Raw genomic sequence first — 19142 nt, 5'->3', positions numbered from 1 at the left:
TTAGCAAGAGCTTTTTTAAATCATAAAGCACTCCTAGTGGGTTCCAGGCCTAATGGGTCCAACAGGCACATACTACAAAAGCTCTAAAAAGTGTGTACCAAATAGAGATGGTCAATGACATGCTAAAATTTCAAGTTGATACAATTTTTATGCAGCTTGGAATGAGACCAATGGAAAACATAAGCTACTGCTATTTGATTGGTCCAATTCCATGCTGCATACATTTACATTTACATCTTTAGACATAAACATGAAAACTACATCATTGTGAAATGATTTGCATCTTTTTTCTACCTGGGACTTATATTAGAAGGCACTAAAAAGCTGGACCATAATAAGAGGGCACTGGGAACCTGAGATAAAATACAGGAGGACAAGCTGGAATACTTTGGGAAACACTGAAAAGCAAGGAGATAATACAAGCACATGGGAAAGTTTGAAAAGATTTTTCTGAGCATTGGAAAAATGGCACACAATGGCTATCATTCATAAAGCATTTCCGCATGCAAAAATGCTTAACACAGCTGACTTTTGCCAAACACTCGGCAAAGTCAGCATTCATAAAGGCTCCGCATGAAAAATGACACTACCGAGCAGAGTGATAAATCGCCGCCTTGTGCGGTGATTATCGGAACAAATGTAGCAAAATGTTAATTCATGAAGATCACCGCAAGCGGTGTGAGGTCGGGAAGTACACTTTGGGTCGCAGTTGTAAGCAGAAACACACACACACACGCACACACACCTGCTCATAATTATTCATACCCCTGGTAAATAGTAAATTTTGACTTATTGGTAGTTGCTTTTATTCAACCAAGTATTTTTTTTTTTTACGGGAAATGACATAGGTGTCTCCCAAAAGACAATGATGTGGCTGTGTAAAATTTAAAGCTATTGGCTTGCTATACACCAGCGTTTCTGGATGCTTGCTTGGCTTAACAAGGGCGAAAAGGGATCAGTTGCATATTCACTAGTAGTGCACTGTAGGTAACCACAAATGTTCACTGATAGCTGAATTATTGCAAATTACCTTCTGTTTTAAGAAGGCTAATTACATCAAGCTTTGCTTTTTTTTTTTTTTTTTAGTAGGAGGGCTTTTTGGTCCCTTTTATCCCCCTATACATTCCTAGTAGTTTGGGTCACCCTGAGCTGCTTGGTTACTGTGTTGTACTGGTCCAAGCCCTATCTCATACAGCCTTATCAATACCTACCATGTACTGATGAGGACCAAAAGTCCAAAACAGACTGTCTACATGTGGCTTTGATGTGGCTGTGTAAAATTTAAAGCTATAGGCTTGCTATACACCTGCGGTTCTGGATGCTTGGTCACCCTGAGCTGCTTGGTTACTGTGTTGTCCCAAAAGATAATAAAAAGATGTACAAGAGGCATTATTGTGGGGAAAAAACATTTCTCAGCTTCTATTTACATTTAACCTCTTGCCGACAGCGTCACACCAATGGGCGGCAGCCCCAGGACCGCCTAACGCCGATTGGCGTAAAGTCCTGGGGCTCTGTTTTGCAAGAGATCGCGCGCAGGCTGCGCGCGCATCTCCTGCTTGGGGGGCGGAGCTCCGCCCCGCCTTCAGTCTGCCGCTTGGGAGACTGTTAGACGGCGTGATCGCCGTCTATCTACATGGTGCAGCGCTGCGATCAGCAGCAGCGCTGCACTGGGGACAGCCGTGTGACACGGCTGTCCCCCTGGGGGACAAGAGAGCGATCGGCTCTCATAGGGTGAAGCCCATGAGAGCTGATCGCCATGATTGGCTGGCTGGGGGGATGGAGGGAGGGAAGGGGTTTAAAGAAACAGCTTTTTTTTAAAGACACAAACAAAAATATTTATTAAAAAAAAGAACAAAAAAAACATGGGGGAGCGATCAGACCCCACCAACTGAGAGCTCTGTTGGTGGGGAGAAAAGGGGCTGGGATCACTTGTGTGCTATGTTGTGCGGCCCTGCAGCTTGGCCTTAAAGCTGCAGTGGCCTTTTTTTACTAAAAATGGCCTGGTCACTAGGGGGGTTTAGCCCTGCAGTCCTCAAGAGGTTAAGCAAAAAGTGTCCAGTCCAAGATTATTCATACCCTTCTCAATAATCAATAGAAAATCCTTTATTGGCTATTACGACAATTAAACGCTTCCTATAACTGCAAACCAGCTTTTTGCATGTCTCCACAGGTATTTTTTCCCATTCATCTTTAGAAATTAGCTCAAAATCTTTCAAGTTGGAGGGTTTTCTTGCCATCACCCTGATCTTTAGCGCCCTCCACAGATTCTCAATTGGATTCAAGTCAAGACTCTGGCAGGGCCACACAGCATGACAATGACCCAAAACACACAGCAAATGTCAAAGGCCAATTTTCTCTGCAGACTGCCTGATGTTGTCGCTGAGAATCCTCATGAATTGATCTTTTTTCATGGTACCGGTTACTGTGATTAGATTCCCTGGTCCAGTGGCTGAAAAACACCACTATTAGGTTCCCACCACCATGTTTGACAGTGGGGATGGTGTTCTTTGGGTTGAATGCTTCTCCTTTTTTACGCCAAATAAAGGAAACATCATTGTGACCAAACAATTCAATTTTTGTTTCATCTGACCATAACACAGAAGACCAGAAGTCTTCTTCTTTGTCCATATGAGCATTTGCAAAAGCCAATTGAACTTTTGTGTGCCTTATCTGGAGAAGTAGCATCCTTCTTGTTCTGCATCTGTGGAACCCAGCTGTGCTGTCACAACAGCCTCCTTTAATGTTATTTAACATTATTTATATTCTTTGTATTAGTATATTCCAGTCCCCCTGCAAGATTTAGTTATTTAGCATTTCCCAACTGTAACTCCCTGCTCAACAGCCTTGTCTAGATGTTTCTGCAACAGTTGAGTTCAGTTAGTGAGGAGATCCTGCTGTGCTTGTAGTCGCATCATATTTTTACCTATGAATATGCTCTAAAAAACATCTTTGTATGCTTTCAACGCAAGTAAAGATACTACAGATTATACTTGGAGTCATTATTTCATCGAGTAAACTGCCTGTGGAGGTTTCTAAAATCAGTGTGGAGTCATACTGCTATACAGACTGGGTCTTCTGGAGTATGCCTCACACATAAAGCGGGAATTCGAAACAGAACACCAGCAGTGTGCAGTGTCCGCTGGATTGTCTGCCTTAAGACATTACCACCAGCAGAGCCCAGATTCACCAGGATGGCCTTGGTGGTGATCCTTGGATTCTTTTTCACCTCTCTCACTATCCTCCTGGCCAGCACAAGTGTCACTTTTGGCTTCCGACCACATCCTCTGAGATTTTCCATAGTGCGGAACATCTTGTATTTTTTAATAAAACTTTGCACTGCAGCCACTGAAACTTGAAAACATTTAGAAATGGCCTTGTAGCTCTTTTCTGACTGGTGAGTAGGCACAAAGCGCAGCCACAGGTCCTCACTGAGCCATGATTGTCCACAAACCAACTGCTGTTTTTCACCTGTTTAGTTGATTAAAACAGCTGTTCCCAATTAATCAGGATAATTAGGATACTTTAGAACAGCTTGGACTATTTGGAATGGTACAGAACTTTGGATTTTCCCACAGACTGTGACAATTTGTGAAGGGTATGAATAATTTTGGACTGGACACTTTTTACTCAAATGTAAATAAAAGCTGAGAAATGTTTTTTTTCTCCACAATAATACCTCTTATTATCTTTTGGGAGACACCTATGTCACTTCCTGTCAGAAAAATACTTGCTGGTTGTGAATACACTGAGAATGTTGTGCACGTTGAACACAGAGGTGTTGTCTATCACCCCTAAATCTGGTTTAGATCGTGCAAGAAGAATGTGTAATAGAAGAAGAATCCCCTCATTCTCCAGCAGTGTACCTGCACATGACTCTTACATGTACCCACAGTTAGATTGCCTAGGGCCTGATAGATGTTCTTTGTTTTTGTCTGTACTTGTCTGTACCCTCTCCAAGTACTCTTACCAAGGACTAGTTTTGATTTCTGTTTAACAGCTACTCTACAGGTATATCCTAGGTTTATCCCCATCTCTTGTGTACATTAAAAAAACACAGAGGTATGATAATGCTTAAAAGTTACAATGGCCTCAATTCACTAAGATCATGCTGGAGATAATAAGACAAGAGAAAACTTGTCACCACACAGTGAGAGAGTTATCTTATCTCTTCATTCCTTAAGTTGCCGCCTCTGTAGTTAAGTTACCGCCTCTGTAGTTAAGTTACCGCCTCTGTAGTTATTTTCACACGCAGTTAATTAACAGCCTGTCTAACTTTAGAATTCTGGAGTTATTTTAAGGATTGAAGAGTTAACTTTAGGTTTACCTGAGGTAAAATGTTTCCTGAATACTACATACCATGGTGATAACTCTAGAAACATTATTAAAGACAGGAGATAAGCTTAGTGCATTAAGGCCAATGTCTCAACATAATATAGAAAAATATGAGGAGCGCTGGATATTTTCATTAAAAAAAAAATTCTCCTTTTATTTATCAGTTATGTACCGTATATACTCGCATACAAGCTGAATTTTTGACCCCCAAAAAGGGGGCCAAAAGTTGGGGGGTCGGCTTGTATGCGAGTCGTGGGTGGTGGTCCGCGCCCCCGCCCGCCCGCTCCCTCCCTCCGCCCGCTCCCTCTGCGACCGCCGCTGCTATTACCTGCTTTAGGCAGCGGCCGCTTCCTAATCCGGGTTCCCCTCTCCATCATGCATATACCGTAAGTGTATCACAGCAGCGCGCCCGGCGCTGCTGCTGTGACGATGCAGGGAGCAGGAAAGAGCGGTTCCCCTGGTAACAGCGATACAGATCGCCGTTACAGGAAGCCGCGCTCTTTCCAGCCCCCTGCATCGTCACAGCAGCAGCACCGGGCGCGCTGCTGTGATACACTTGCGGTATACGCATGATGGAGAGGGGAACCTGGATTAGGAAGCGGCCGCTGGCTGAACAGGTAATAGCAGCGGGGCCGTGGGGGGAGGAGAGGGGGGGTCGCTATACTGGGCACTATACTGGGCACTTTACTAGCTATACTGGGCACTTTACTAGCTATACTCGGCACTTTACTGGCTATACTGGGCACTATACTGGCTATCCTGGGCACTATACTGGCTATACTGGGCACAATACTGGCTATACTGGGCACTTTACTGGCTATACTGGGCACTTTACTGGCTATACTGGGCACTATACTGGCTATACTGGGCACTATACTGGCTATACTGGGCACTTTACTAGCTATACTGGGCACTATACTGGCTATACTGGGCACTATACTGGCTATACTGAGCACTATACTAGCTATACTGGGCACTATACTAGCTATACTGGGCACTTTACGAGCTATACTGAGGCACTACCTACCCATACTGGGCACTATACTAGCTATACTGGGACACACTGGGGGGAATCACGCGCCTGCACCAATCCAGCATTTCCTACCCCTGGCTTATATGGGGGTCAATCATTTTTCCCTGGTTTTTCAGGTAAAAGTTGGGGGGTCGGCTTATATGCGGGTCGGCTTATATGCGAGTATATACGGTATATCAGTAAAATATGAACAATCCATATGGATCTTACATACACTCCACATCCATTCACTTTCGCAAACACACTGGGAGTATGCTGATGAACCTTTCAAAAAATTATAAAAAATAATCAATTCTAAAAAGTTTTAAAAAAGCAAAAAATGTCTACATTGGATTCAAGAGCATCCAAAGAAAATGCTCCTGAAACCAAAGTAGACATTTTTTGCTTTTTTATGAAAATATCCAGCGCTCATCACATTTTTCTATATAAGGTTATCTAAGTTAAGTTGGAGATAGGGGTACTCCAACAGAGTGAGGTAGCAGCAGGAAAAGGAGTAAATCTCTATTTTTATCCATTTTTTACCGTCAGCGCCCCTTAACTTTTGATAATGTCTCAACATATTGGCCTCAATTCACTGCAGGGAACACACTTGACTGTTTTCGTACGCGTCTTCTGCACAGAAAAACTGAGAACTCATGTTAATCAATGGGCTAGTACACACTTAATATTTTGTTCGCGCGCAGAAAAAAAACTGACATTCTGCATCATGACTCTGCGCATTTTGTCAGTTTTTTGTATCAATTACATCAGCTGCTATGAAAAACGAGCGCGTTTTCCTGCATAGAGACACACTTGGTGTGCAGAAAAAGTATGCAGGAAAACGCACGCGGGAACCTGAAAGACAAGTGTGTTCCCTGCCTAAGATCATGCTGGAGATAATAAGGCAAGAGTGAACTTGCCACTGTACAGTGAGAGAGTTATCTTATCTCTTCATTCCTTAAGTTACCTCCTCTGTAGTTAAGTTACCTCCTTTGTAGTTATTTTCACACGCAGTTAATTAACAGCCTGTCTTTAATATTAGAATTCTGGAGTTATTTTAAGGATTGAAGAGTTAATTTAAAGACAGAAGAGCTAACTTTAGGTTTGCCTGAGGTAAAATGTTTCCTGAATACTACATGCCTCATCACCATGGTGATAACTCTGGAAACGGTATTAAAGACAGGAGATAAGCTTAGTGAATTGAGGCCATTGTCTGTTTAATAAGATTTACTGGAGCCCCGTATCAGCTGGGTTCTGCTGCATTCATCTGCCACCTTGCAGAAAATGGCCCTTGGCTTTTCTATAAAATTACAAAAGGTCCACACACCTATACATTTCAGTATGCATAATAAGAGGGTAGCATAAATGGGTGCTAGGTCGGTAACACAGACTTATCAGTCTTAACCACTTCCCGACCGCCGTATATACAATTGGCGGCCGGGAAGTGGGCGCCGCAAGGACCGCCGTATTGACAATTGGCGGCGGTCCTTGTATGGGCATGGGCGGAGCGATCGCGTCATCCGTGACGCGATCCTCCGCCTCCGCCTGGCGCCGCTCACCCGCCGCAACATCCCGCCGGCCATACGGAAGCGCCGGCGGGATGTTAACCCGACGATCGCCGCATACAAAGTGTATAATACACTTTGTAATGTTTACAAAGTGTATTATACAGGCTTCCTCCTGCCCTGGTGGTCCCAATGTCCGAGGGACCACCAGGGCAGGCTGCAGCCACCCTAGTCTGCACCAAGCACACTGATTTCCCCTGACCCCCTGCCCCAGATCGCCCACAGCACCCATCAGACCCCCCCCCTGCCCACCCCCCAGACCCCTGTTTGCACCCAATCACCCCCCTAATCACCCATCAATCACTCCCTGTCACTATCTGTCAACGCTATTTTTTTTTATCCCCCCCCCTGCCCCCCGCTCCCTCCTGATCACCCCCCCCACCCCTCAGATTCTCCCCAGACCCCCCCCCAGACCCCCCCCCATGTACTGTATGCATCTATCCCCCCTGATCACCTGTCAATCACCTGTCCATCACCCGTCAATCACCCGTTAATCACCCCCTGTCACTGCCACCCATCAATCAGCCCCTAACCTGCCCCTTGCGGGCAATCTGATCACCCCCCCACACCAATAGATCGCCCGCAGATCCGACATCAGATCACCTCCAAAATCCATTGTTTACATCTATTCTCTCCTCTAAACACCCACTAATTACCCATCAATCACCCATCAATCACCCCCTATCACCACCTGTCACTTTTACCTATCAGATCAGACCCTAATCTGCCCCTTGCGGGCACCCAATCACCCGCCCACACGCTCAGATTGCCCTCTGACCCCCCCTTATCAATTCACCAGTGCATTAATTACATCTGTTCTTCCCTGTAATAACCCACTGATCACCTGTCAATCACCTGCCAATCACCTATCACCCATCAATCACCCCCTGTCACCCCCTGTCACTGCCATCCATCAATCAGCCCCTAACCTGCCCCTTGCGGGCAATCTGATCACCCACCCACACCATTAGATCGCCCGCAAACCCGCCGTCAGATTACCTCCCAAATGTATTGTTTACATCTGTTATCTTCTCTAAACACCCACTAATTACCCATCAATCACCCCCTATCACCAACCGTCACTGTTACCTATCAGATCAGACCCTAATCTGCCCCTTGCGGGCACCCAATCACCCGCCCACACGCTCAGATTGCCCTCAGACCCCCCCCCCCCCCTTATAAATTCGCCAGTGCATTAATTACATCTGGCCTTCCCTGTAATAACCCACTGATCACCTGTCAATCACCTGCCAATCACCTATCACCCATCAATCACCCCCTGTCACTGCCACCCAACAATCAGCCCCTAACCTGCCCCTTGCGGGCAAACTGATCACCCACCCACACCAATAGATCGCCCGCAGATCCGACATCAGATCACCACCCAAGCGCAGTGTTTCCATCTATTCTCTCCTCTAAACACCCACTAATTACCCATCAATCACCCATCAATCACCCCCTATCACCACCTGTCACTGTTACCCATCAGATCAGACCCTAATCTGCCCCTTGCGGGCACCCAATCGCCCGCCTACACGCTCAGATTGCCCTCAGACCCCCCCTTATCAATTCGCCAGTGCAATATTTACATCTGTTCTCCGCTGTAATAACCCACTGATTACCTGTCAATCACCTATCAATCACCCATCAATCACCCCCTGTCACTGCCACCCATCAATCACCCCCTGTCACTGCCGCCCATCAATCACCCGCTGTCACTGCCACCCATCAATAAGACCCTAACCTGCCCCTTGCGGGCAATCTGATCACCCACCCACACCAATAGATCGCCCGCAGATCCGACGTCCGATCACCTCCCAAGTGCAGTGTTTACATCTGTTCTCTACCCTAAACACCCACTAATTACCCATCAATCACCCCCTGTCACTGCTACCTATCAGATTAGACCCCTATCTGCCCCTAGGGCACTCAATCACCCGCCCACACCCTCAGAATGCCCTCAGACCCCAGCCCTGATCACCTCGCCAGTGCATTGCTTGCATCTATTCCCCCCTCTAATCACACCTTGAGACACCCATCAATCACCTCCTGTCACCCCCTAGCACACCTACCCATCAGATCAGGCCCCAATTTGCCCCGTGTGGGCTCCTGATCACTCGGCCAAACCCTCAGATCCCCCTCAGACCCCCTTCCGATCACCTCCCCAGTGCATTGATTGCATCTATTTTTCCCTCTAACCACCCCCTGAGACACCCACCAATCACCTCCTGTCACCCCCCTAGCACTCCTATCCATCAGATCAGGCCCAATACAACCTGTCATCTAAAAGGCCACCCTGCTTATGACCGGTTCCACAAAATTCGCCCCCTCATAGACCACCTGTCATCAAAATTTGCAGATGCTTATACCCCTGAACAGTCATTTTGAGACATTTGGTTTCCAGACTACTCACGGTTTTGGGCCTGTAAAATGCCAGGGCGGTATAGGAACCCCACAAGTGACCCCATTTTAGAAAAAAAGACACCCCAAGGTATTCTGTTAGGTGTATGACGAGTTCATAGAAGATTTTATTTTTTGTCAAAAGTTAGCGGAAATTGATTTTTATTGGTTTTTTTTCACAAAGTGTCATTTTTCACTAACTTGTGACAAAAAATAAAATCTTCTATGAACTCGCCATACACCTAACGGAATACCTTGGGGTGTCTTCTTTCTAAAATGGGGTCACTTGTGCGGTTCCTATACTGCCCTTGCATTTTAGGGGCCCTAAACCGCGAGGAGTAGTCTAGAAAACAAATGCCTCTAAATGACCTGTGAATAGGACGTTGGGCCCCTTAGCGCACCTAGGCTGCAAAAAAGTGTCACACATGTGGTACCGCCGTACTCAGGAAAAGTAGTATAATGTGTTTTGGGGTGTATTTTTACACATACCCATGCTGGGTGGGAGAAATTTCTATGTAAATGGACAATTGTGTGTAAAAAAATCAAACAATTGTCATTTGCAGAGATATTTCTCCCACTTAGCATGGGTATGTGTAAAAATACACCCCAAAACGCATTATACTACTTCTCCTGAGTACGGCGGTACGACATGTGTGGCACTTTTCACCCTAAGTACGCTAAGGGGCCCAAAGTCCAATGAGTACCTTTAGGATTTCGCAGGTCATTTTGCGACATTTGGTTTCAAGACTACTCCTCACGGTTTAGGGCCCCTAAAATGCCAGGGCAATATAGGAACCCCACAAATGACCCCATTCTAGAAAGAAGACACCCAAAGGTATTCCGTACGGAGTATGGTGAGTTCATAGAAGATTTTATTTTTTGTCACAAGTTAGCGGAAAATGACACTTTGTGAAAAAAAAACAATTAAAATCAATTTCCGCTAACTTGTGACAAAAAAATAAAAACTTCTATGAACTCACCATACTCCTAACGGAATACCTTGGGGTGTCTTATTTCTAAAATGGGGTCATTAGTGGGGTTCCTATACTGCCCTGGCATTTTAGGGGCCCTAAACCGTGAGGAGTAGTCTTGAAACAAAAATGACCTGTGAAATCCTAAAGGTACTCATTGGACTTTGGGCCCCTTAGTGCAGTTAGGGTGCAAAAAAGTGCCACACATGTGGTATCGCCGTACTCGGGAGAAGTAGTATAATGTGTTTTGGGGTGTATTTTTACACATACCCATGCTGGGTGGGAGAAATACTTCTGTAAATGACAATCTTTTGATTTTTTTACACACAATTGTCCATTTACAGAGGTATTTCTCCCCCCCAGCATGGGTATGTGTAAAAATACACCCCAAAACACATTGTACTACTTCTCCCGAGTATGGCGATACCACATGTGTGGCACTTTTTTGCACCCTAACTGCGCTAAAGGGCCCAAAGTCCAATGAGTACCTTTAGGATTTCACAGGTCATTTTGAGAAATTTCGTTTCAAGACTACTCCTCACGGTTTAGGGCCCCTAAAATGCCAGGGCAGTATAGGAACCCCACAAATGACCCCATTTTAGAAAGAAGACACCCCAAGGTATTCCGTTAGTAGTATGGCGAGTTCATAGAAGATTTTATTTTTTGTCACAAGTTAGCGGAAATTGATTTTAATTGTGTTTTTTCACAAAGTGTCATTTTCCGATAACTTTTGACAAAAAATAAAATCTTCTATGAACTCACCATACTCCTAACGGAATACCTTGGGGTGTCTTCTTTCTAAAATGGGGTCATTTGTGGGGTTCCTATACTGCCCTGGCATTTTAGGGGCCCTAAACCGTGAGGAGTAGTCTTGAAACGAAATTTCTCAAAATGACCTGTGAAATCCTAAAGGTACTCATTGGACTTTGGGCCCTTTAGCGCAGTTAGGGTGCAAAAAAGTGCCACACATGTGGTATTGCCGTACTCAGGAGAAGTAGTATAATGTGTTTTGTGGTGTATTTTTACACATACCCATGCTGAGTGGGAGAAAGATCTCTGTAAATGGACAATTGTGTGTAAAAAAAATTAACAAATTGTCATTTACAGAGATATTTCTCCCACCCAGCATGGGTATGTGTGAAAATACACCCCAAAACACATTATACTACTTCTCCTGAGTACGGCAATACCACATGTGTGGCACTTTTTTGCAGCCTAACTGCGCTAAGGGGTCCAAAGTCCAATGAGCACCTTTAGGCTTTACAGGGGTGCTTACAATTTAGCACCCCCCAAAATGTCAGGACAGGAAACACACCCCACAAATGACCCCATTTTGGAAAGTAGACCCTTCAAGGTATTCAGAGAGGGGCATGGTGATTCCGTGGCAGATTTCATTTTTTTTTTTTGTCGCAAGTTAGAAGAAATGGAAACTTTTTTTTTTTCTCACAAAGTGTCATTTTCCGCTTACTTGTGACAAAAAATAATATCTTCTATGAACTCACTATGCCTCTCAGTGAATACTTTGGGATGTCTTCTTTCCAAAATGGGGTAATTTGGGGGGTATTTATACTATCCTGGAATTCTAGCCCCTCATGAAACATGACAGGGGGTCAGAAAAGTCATAGATGCTTGAAAATGAGAAAATTCACTTTTTGCACCATAGTTTGTATACGCTATAACTTTTACCCAAACCAATAAATATACACTGAATGGGTTTTTTTTAATCAAAAACATGTTTGTCCACATTTTTCGCGCTGCATGTATACAGAAATTTTACTTTATTTAAAAAATGTCAGCACAGAAAGTTAAAAAAATCATTTTTTTGCCAAAATTCATGTCTTTTTTGATGAATATAATAAAAAGTAAAAATCGCAGGAGCAATCAAATAGCACCAAAAGAAAGCTTTATTAGTGACAAGAAAAGGAGCCAAAATTCATTTAGGTGGTAGGTTGTATGAGCGAGCAATAAACCGTGAAAGCTGCAGTGGTCTGAATGGAAAAAAAGTGGCCGGTCCTTAAGGGGTAGAAAGCCCTAGGTCCTCAAGTGGTTAATGAAACTATACCAGGAAATGACCACCACACCTAATGAAGTTGCAAACAAATGGAATATATTGTAACAAATATTTCAGCACAATTCAAATACACATATACTGTAGTGGTGGTGTCGACAGAAGAACAGAGCTATACAATCAATTTACATCATTAATAGTATAGATGAACACAAAAAAATATACAGCAATTTGCAATACAAGATCATCAAGATCACTCCAATGTAGCTGTATCTATTGCAGTACAATAACGCTGTAGCAATCAAAGTGATTGGCCTACAAATACCAACCAGAGCAGAGCAGACAAGCAATAGAAACGAAGTCCTTAGGTTAGGTTTATTTGGCATGGTAAACATCCTAGAATAAAATATTAATATTTAGCAAGGTCCAGTGAGCAGGGAGGCGTATGATTGCCCAACCTTATGTTTTATTATAAAGCTGCTAGATTAGCACAGAATATGGCTTGGGGAATGAGATCATCGTCACCTAGATGGGTAAATCTAGAAGCACAGATTATTAAACCATATAACATTAAAGACTTATTGTAGCTCCCTTTCCATGAAACATTATCTGTTAAAACATCTGTTTCACCCATTATAGATTTTGCAATCACAGAATGGAGAAAGTGGAATAAAAAAAAAAAATATTGTTACCCGCATGCATTACTGGACCCTATTTTTGCGAACCCTGCTTTGGGTATCATTCATAAAATTGTTGTCGGTAATGAGAATCAGTGCAGGAAAACACAGCTGTCGGTATTTTAGACTTCTGGGTGGTCATTCATAAAAATGTTGCCTGTTGCAATACAAGTGCAGAGATTTTCTGAAAAAGGCTGTCGGTAGGCTTGCGGAAACAGAGAAGCTGCCTGAATCCCTCCGTGCGCTGCTCTCTCTGCTGCTGCTTGGGAGGTCTGTCCCATTCACTTACATGTATTCCGCATGCTTATCGTTACTGCCGAGGGCGCGGTAATCCCCGTCCGCATACCGCTTACTCTAATGTTTATGAATGGACATTTTGTTACTTTTTCTAGATAAATCTAGATAATCACCACACAAGGCGGAAATTTATCGCTCTGCATGGGAATGTCAGCTTTTCATGCGGAAAGAGCCTTTATGAATGGAGATTTTGCCAAGTGGTCGGTAAAGTCAGCTGTTTTCAGCATTTCCGCATGCGGAAATGCTTTATGAATGATACCCATTGCCTTTTGCCACCAATGGGGGAGGATGGGAAATATGGAGAGAACGGAATGTTCTAACCTTTAGACAATTGATGGTCAATAATAAAATAATTACATGGGACCAACTCAAATCTTTATACAATGTGCCAGATAGCGTCTTTTTTGCTATCTACAATTAAACAGCTATATAAACTCTATTATAAAGGGTACGTCGAGATGGGAGATATCAGATATTGAAAAAGAATTCCTGAAAGGACTAGATGGCTCTGGCCTCATATGTCGATTGTATAGAATTATGTGGCATGATACATTGCCATGCGTTATTCCTCCTATGGAGAAGTGGGCAGCATATTATTATTCTGACGGTAACAAAATTGAACTAGATTGGAGTCGGATGTTCCACAATATGGCAAAGGCCTTGTGAGGAAACGCGGAAAATCCGCAGCATGTGCCAAGAGCTAGGCGGCTGACTCCGCGTCCTACGCAGCGGTTGCACGCGTCTGGCGGTGTGGTGGAACACAGAAAAGCCGCCGCATGTCTTGACAGCAAAGCGGCTGTTTGCATGCAGCAGCATGTGCTTGGTGTGGCTGGGTCTGTTAGTGCACCTAGACAGATGGAGAGCTATGCTCGCGCGGGCCTGAATGCAGGACCTTTATACCAGCAGGGGAGGTGTCAGCTGATCAGGAAGATCAGCTGACTCTTGCAGGACTCATGATTGGCTGAATGGTTCGGGCGGGGCAGCAGAGTCCAGCAACTATATATTCTGCTGCTTGTCAGTTGCTGGTTGTCTGCCATTGCTAACACTTGCGTGAAGGCACTCAGACCATAGTCAGATCCCAAAGTGTGCTAGAACCGGCCGGAGCCGGGGATCCACACTTAGCTAGATTCTGTTGATAGTTTAAAGTACTAGTTTGATTGTGATTATTGTCATGACCTGTTTTCCTGTCTGACCATTCTTCTGAAACTCTGATCTTGTACTTCGATATTTCTGATACTCTGTTGCCGAACCCTGCCTGTACTTTAGACTCCGCCTCTGCCTTTTGAATCTGTACTTTGTCTGTCCGTGTGTTTTCGACCTGGCTTGCCCGACCGCGAGAACTGACCTTACTGTTAGAGGCAGTTCCCAGATCCGTTAGTGACACTACCTTTGGTGTCACTCACGCTTTGTCCTTCCTGCGCTCAGCCTGACTCCTCCCTCGGGGAAGTCTAGGCCTTCGGAAGGAATCTGTACTTGCGCAGTACTCCTTGCTGCCCTGTACCTGCTCTTGAGGTGCAGCCCTCAAAACATTACTGTTGCACCAAACACTTACACTCTCCCTGGTGTCTAGAGGTTAGACATATCTGATTATTGACGATTCCGCAGATCCTCAATAATCGGGTATATCTGTATTCTTGGGGATACTGCGGATCGCCAAGGATCGGATTCCCTCTGGTTGCTGACTCCGATCGTTACAGAACGCCAGACCTGTTAGTGACACCCTCTATCTGGTGTCACTCACGTTCGGTCCTTCCCTCTCCCTGTCTGACTCCTTCCCGTGGAGAGTCCAGACTACGGAAGGAACTTGTTGCTGAGACTGCAGTAAGGTCTGAATCACCTGCTCCACAGATGACCATTAGAGCCGTGTCATTTGTATCTCTGAGACTGCAGTAAGGTCTGAATCACCTGCTCCACAGATGACCATTAGAGCCGTGTCATTTGTATCTCTGAGACTGCAGTAAGGTCTGAATCACCTGCTCCACAGATGACCATTAGAGCCGTGTCATTTGTATCGCTGAGACTGCAGTAAGGTCTGAATCACCTGCTCCACAGATGACCGTTAGAGCCGCGTCATTTGTATCTCTGAGACTGCAGTAAGGTCTGAATCACCTGCTCCACAGATGACCGTTAGAGCCGCGTCATTTGTATCTCTGAGACTGCAGTAAGGTCTGAATCACCTGCTCCACAGGTGACCGTTAGAACCGTATTTATCTGTCTGTACCTTCCAGCCCCACTAAGGGGCCTTGTGTCTAGTCTGTTCTGTTGGTGTCCTGAGTGTTCCTTACCAACTCCTGTGGTAAGGTCCTGTAAAACCATTATTCCGCAGATCACCAACATTCAGTCATCTGAGTAGTGGCATAATCGTTACAGGCCTCCTCAAATATAGTTATTATAGAAAAATCTTATAAAAATGTTTTTGATTGGTATCTTACCCCGAAAAAATTAGCTAAGTTTGGAGCGGTAGATTCCCCGACTTGTTTTAATTGTAACGCCCCTATGGCCGATACATATCACTGTTGGTGGCAATGCCTGACAGTACAAAGGACATGGGACGAATGTTTTGGTCTAATCTCAGAAATTTTAGACATCCCGATACGCAAAGACATGACATGTCGGTGGCATTATTTTGTAAATCTTATTCTGGGTTGAATAAACATCAAAACAAACTTTTGACTATCTTCTGTGCAGCAAATAGGTACATGATAGCTAAATTTTGGAAGAGTTTGGTGCCATCTTCTCAGTGGTTGATAAATAATATCTTTTTCTATGATGTTCTTTTCTAAAAATTTAGTAAAAAAGAAAGTAAAAAAAAGAAACGAAGTCCTTATGTCACAGAGTGACCTCAAGTCCAAAAGTCCAAAGACAGTGTTATTGTGCTGCAATAGATACAGCTACATTGGAGTGATCTTGATGATCTTGTATTGCACATTGCTGTATATGTTTTCGTGTTCATCTATACTATTAATGATGTAAATTGATTGTATAGCTCTGTTCTTCTGTCGATACCACCACTATATGTGTATTGATTCATGCTGAAACATTTGTTACAATATATTTCATTTGATTGCAACTTCATTTGGTGTGTTGGTCATTTTCTGGGCTTTTCTATATCAGATATAGAAAAGGTAGAGGTCTTTTTCTGTAAGGCGCAGGGCTACACACTGGAATCTGGCTGATATGGGGCTCTGGTGAATCTTATGCAGACGGCATGCTGGGGCATCCACATTGGCAATGACAGTCTGAGATGGCTGACAGGGTAAAGTGTCAGCTTCCTGGCCAACATCGGTGCTGAACTGGAAAGTGCTTATGTCGGACATAGTCAAATAATAGGATTGGAAAGGTTTAAAGTGAACCTTAACTGAGACTTTAAAAAAAAAGTTTTGCTTACCTGGGGCTTTTCCCAGCCCCCTGCATACGTCCTGTGCCCGCACCGTCACTCACGTGGCCAGGGCCATGCAGGCACACTGGCTCGCCAGTCACTGAAAATGAAATTGAGCCACAGCAGGGGACCGGATGATCGGTGAGTGACGGCAGGGGCACAGGACATCTGCAGGGGGCTGGAGGGAAGCCCCAGATAAACATTTTCAAGTTTGAAACTTTTTTTCAAGTCTCAGTTAAGGTTCACTTTAAGAAGGCAAAATATAAACAATACGGCATAATTATACAACTATTTTTTACCACTTTTGTGTCTCACTCTGCCTTTTCTTTTTGTGTCCCATAGCACTCTGGGTAGTGAAAATGGGCCAGAGTGCTATGAATTGCAGGTGTGCGTGAAGGATTACTGTTTTGCACGTGAAGACCGAACAGTGGGTACAGCAGTTATGCAGCTGCGAGATATAGCACAAAGAGGTAGCTGTGCCTGCTGGCTGCCACTCGGACGACGTATCCATATGGATGAGACGGGACTGACTATACTAAGGATTTTATCACAGCGCAACAATGATGAGGTGGCCAAAGAATTTGTCAAGCTCAAATCTGACACACGCTCTCCTGAAGAGGGCAGCTAGGGAGTTGGGAGTCTGTTATTGATTCCAACCCTTCAATAACAAAATTACCCTTTTCACTGCCTTGCACCCCAGGCCCAGACTGTAGATAGTTTAAATATACAACAGAGTACATTTTGAAACACATTTAACCAAGTCACTGCCAGCAGTGCTCACCACGCTCTGCCTAATGCTCATCTGCCTTCCTGGCAGTGACATGGGTAAGGTGTACACAGATACACATACCAAGGGCTGCGTTCATATGTGCCATTGTGTTAATGTTCTCCCTGTTGGACCACATAAGCACAGTTATTAGGGGGCCTTAACTTATGTCTTGCATCAAACTGCTTGGCAGTTAACTGCGCCCTGACAATGGGAGGATTAGCAGTTTGAGAGACCACGTGTCCCTGGAAGGGGGGGCACAGTAGTCACTATCCCTCCTCTGACTTGTCTGTTACAGTTGCCTGCACCCCACCTGCTGTGTATATAGGATCTTCCTGTACCAGTGTCTTATTCTGTGCAATGGTGCTGCATGGATATTAGTTTTCTATGAAATAACCACCTTAAACCCTTCTCCCCCAAAGCTCTTGGTAAAGCCCATTCACCTCATGCCTGTTTTAATGCCTTGGATTTAATTATCACCATTTTGCACGGTGAAGCAAAAAGGACACTGCCAGCTGCTCAGCACCTATGTCCTTCCCTTATACTGCCCAAATAATCCAGCACTGAAAGGGTTACACACCAGATATCCTGACCAGGGCAGGAAGGGCAAAACATCCCAACCTCCCTCCATGTGGTGCACAAGGGGTTAAAAAAAACCATATGCTTAGAAAAATTGTGGCATGTTGTTTGGGAGGAGAGATGCCGCTGATATCTGTTTTCTTAATAATCTGCCATTGTGTATAGAAAATTCCTCTTTCTTTTCCTTCTTCCTGGGTGCATGTGAAAAAGTTTTGCACTAACTTGGACATTTTTGGTCTCTGTAAAAATATTTTATTATGACAGCCATTAAATATAAATAAAGAAAGGAATGTTTATTTGGTGCTTTAAGTTATCATCACAATTGTACATCAAGTACAGACAGTCATGACTTTGCTCTAAGCATAAAAAGGAAACGCTGGTTGTTTATACCTCTGTGTATGCTCTCTTTTTGTACTTAAATGAATGGCATTATGAAAACATCTCTAGTAAAGAACTTTTAGACAAAAAAAAATCTGTCACATTTGTGAAAATCAGATACATGTTTGAAACTGTTGCCCATAACAACAAAAGACTATCCAAACAACATTAATAATATTAATAAATTCTAATACAAAGTTGGTATTGTATACACATACATGAGCTGCTTTACTTGCCAAAGAATTGTACGAACTCTTCACCCATAGCCAAGGCAGTGATCTCAAGGTGCTCCACTACATCACCTAGGAAATATATAGGGATTAATATGTATTTTTATTTTGTGCAGCGCCATGGAATATGTTGACACTATGTAATCCATAACAATATTTTTTGAATGTATTATTAGATTTGGTAGTTTTTTTAATTACTGGTATTTAAAAAAAACAACTTTTTTTATATAAGAAAATTATTAAATAATACATTCGGGTGTGTTATTTGCGCCATTTACTAACTAGATTGGCAATCTTAGTGAGAAAGGGAGAAAGACCTGGCTTTATTGCAGGGTAGTAGACTGCTTATCATTCATTAAAGGTACACTGTGGTTAGAAGGAAATGAGGGTTGCCATATACTGTATATTTCATTTTAAAGAATGCCAATTCACTGGCAATGGTCGTGGTGATCCTTTTGGTTGCAGCAGTGTCTGAATCACACACCTGAAACAAGCATGCAGCTAGTATGGCTAGGCTTTAATTACAACACCTCATGTCCATACTCATT

The 19142-nt window shown here is 43.9% G+C and overlaps 1 protein-coding gene across 11 annotated transcripts in view; it reads left to right on the top strand.

Annotated features, from left to right (window-relative positions):
- Window positions 1-18435, top strand: part of UNC13A (unc-13 homolog A) — a 384964-nt gene extending 366529 nt beyond the window's left edge. For all 11 annotated transcript variants that reach the window (XM_068233882.1, XM_068233881.1, XM_068233874.1 and 8 more), the window contains one exon: window positions 16984-18435. In XM_068233882.1, coding sequence (XP_068089983.1) covers window positions 16984-17269 — 286 coding nt within the window. In that variant the 3' untranslated portion in view covers window positions 17270-18435. The remainder of the gene's footprint in view (window positions 1-16983) is intronic.
- The last annotated feature ends 707 nt before the right edge of the window (window positions 18436-19142 follow it).

The sequence above is a fragment of the Hyperolius riggenbachi genome, chromosome 1, assembly GCF_040937935.1.
Source record: "Hyperolius riggenbachi isolate aHypRig1 chromosome 1, aHypRig1.pri, whole genome shotgun sequence".
NCBI classification, from domain to species: domain Eukaryota; kingdom Metazoa; phylum Chordata; class Amphibia; order Anura; family Hyperoliidae; genus Hyperolius; species Hyperolius riggenbachi.
Note: the sequence above shows the minus strand (reverse complement) of the source record. Positions and strands in the feature narration are given on the sequence as shown.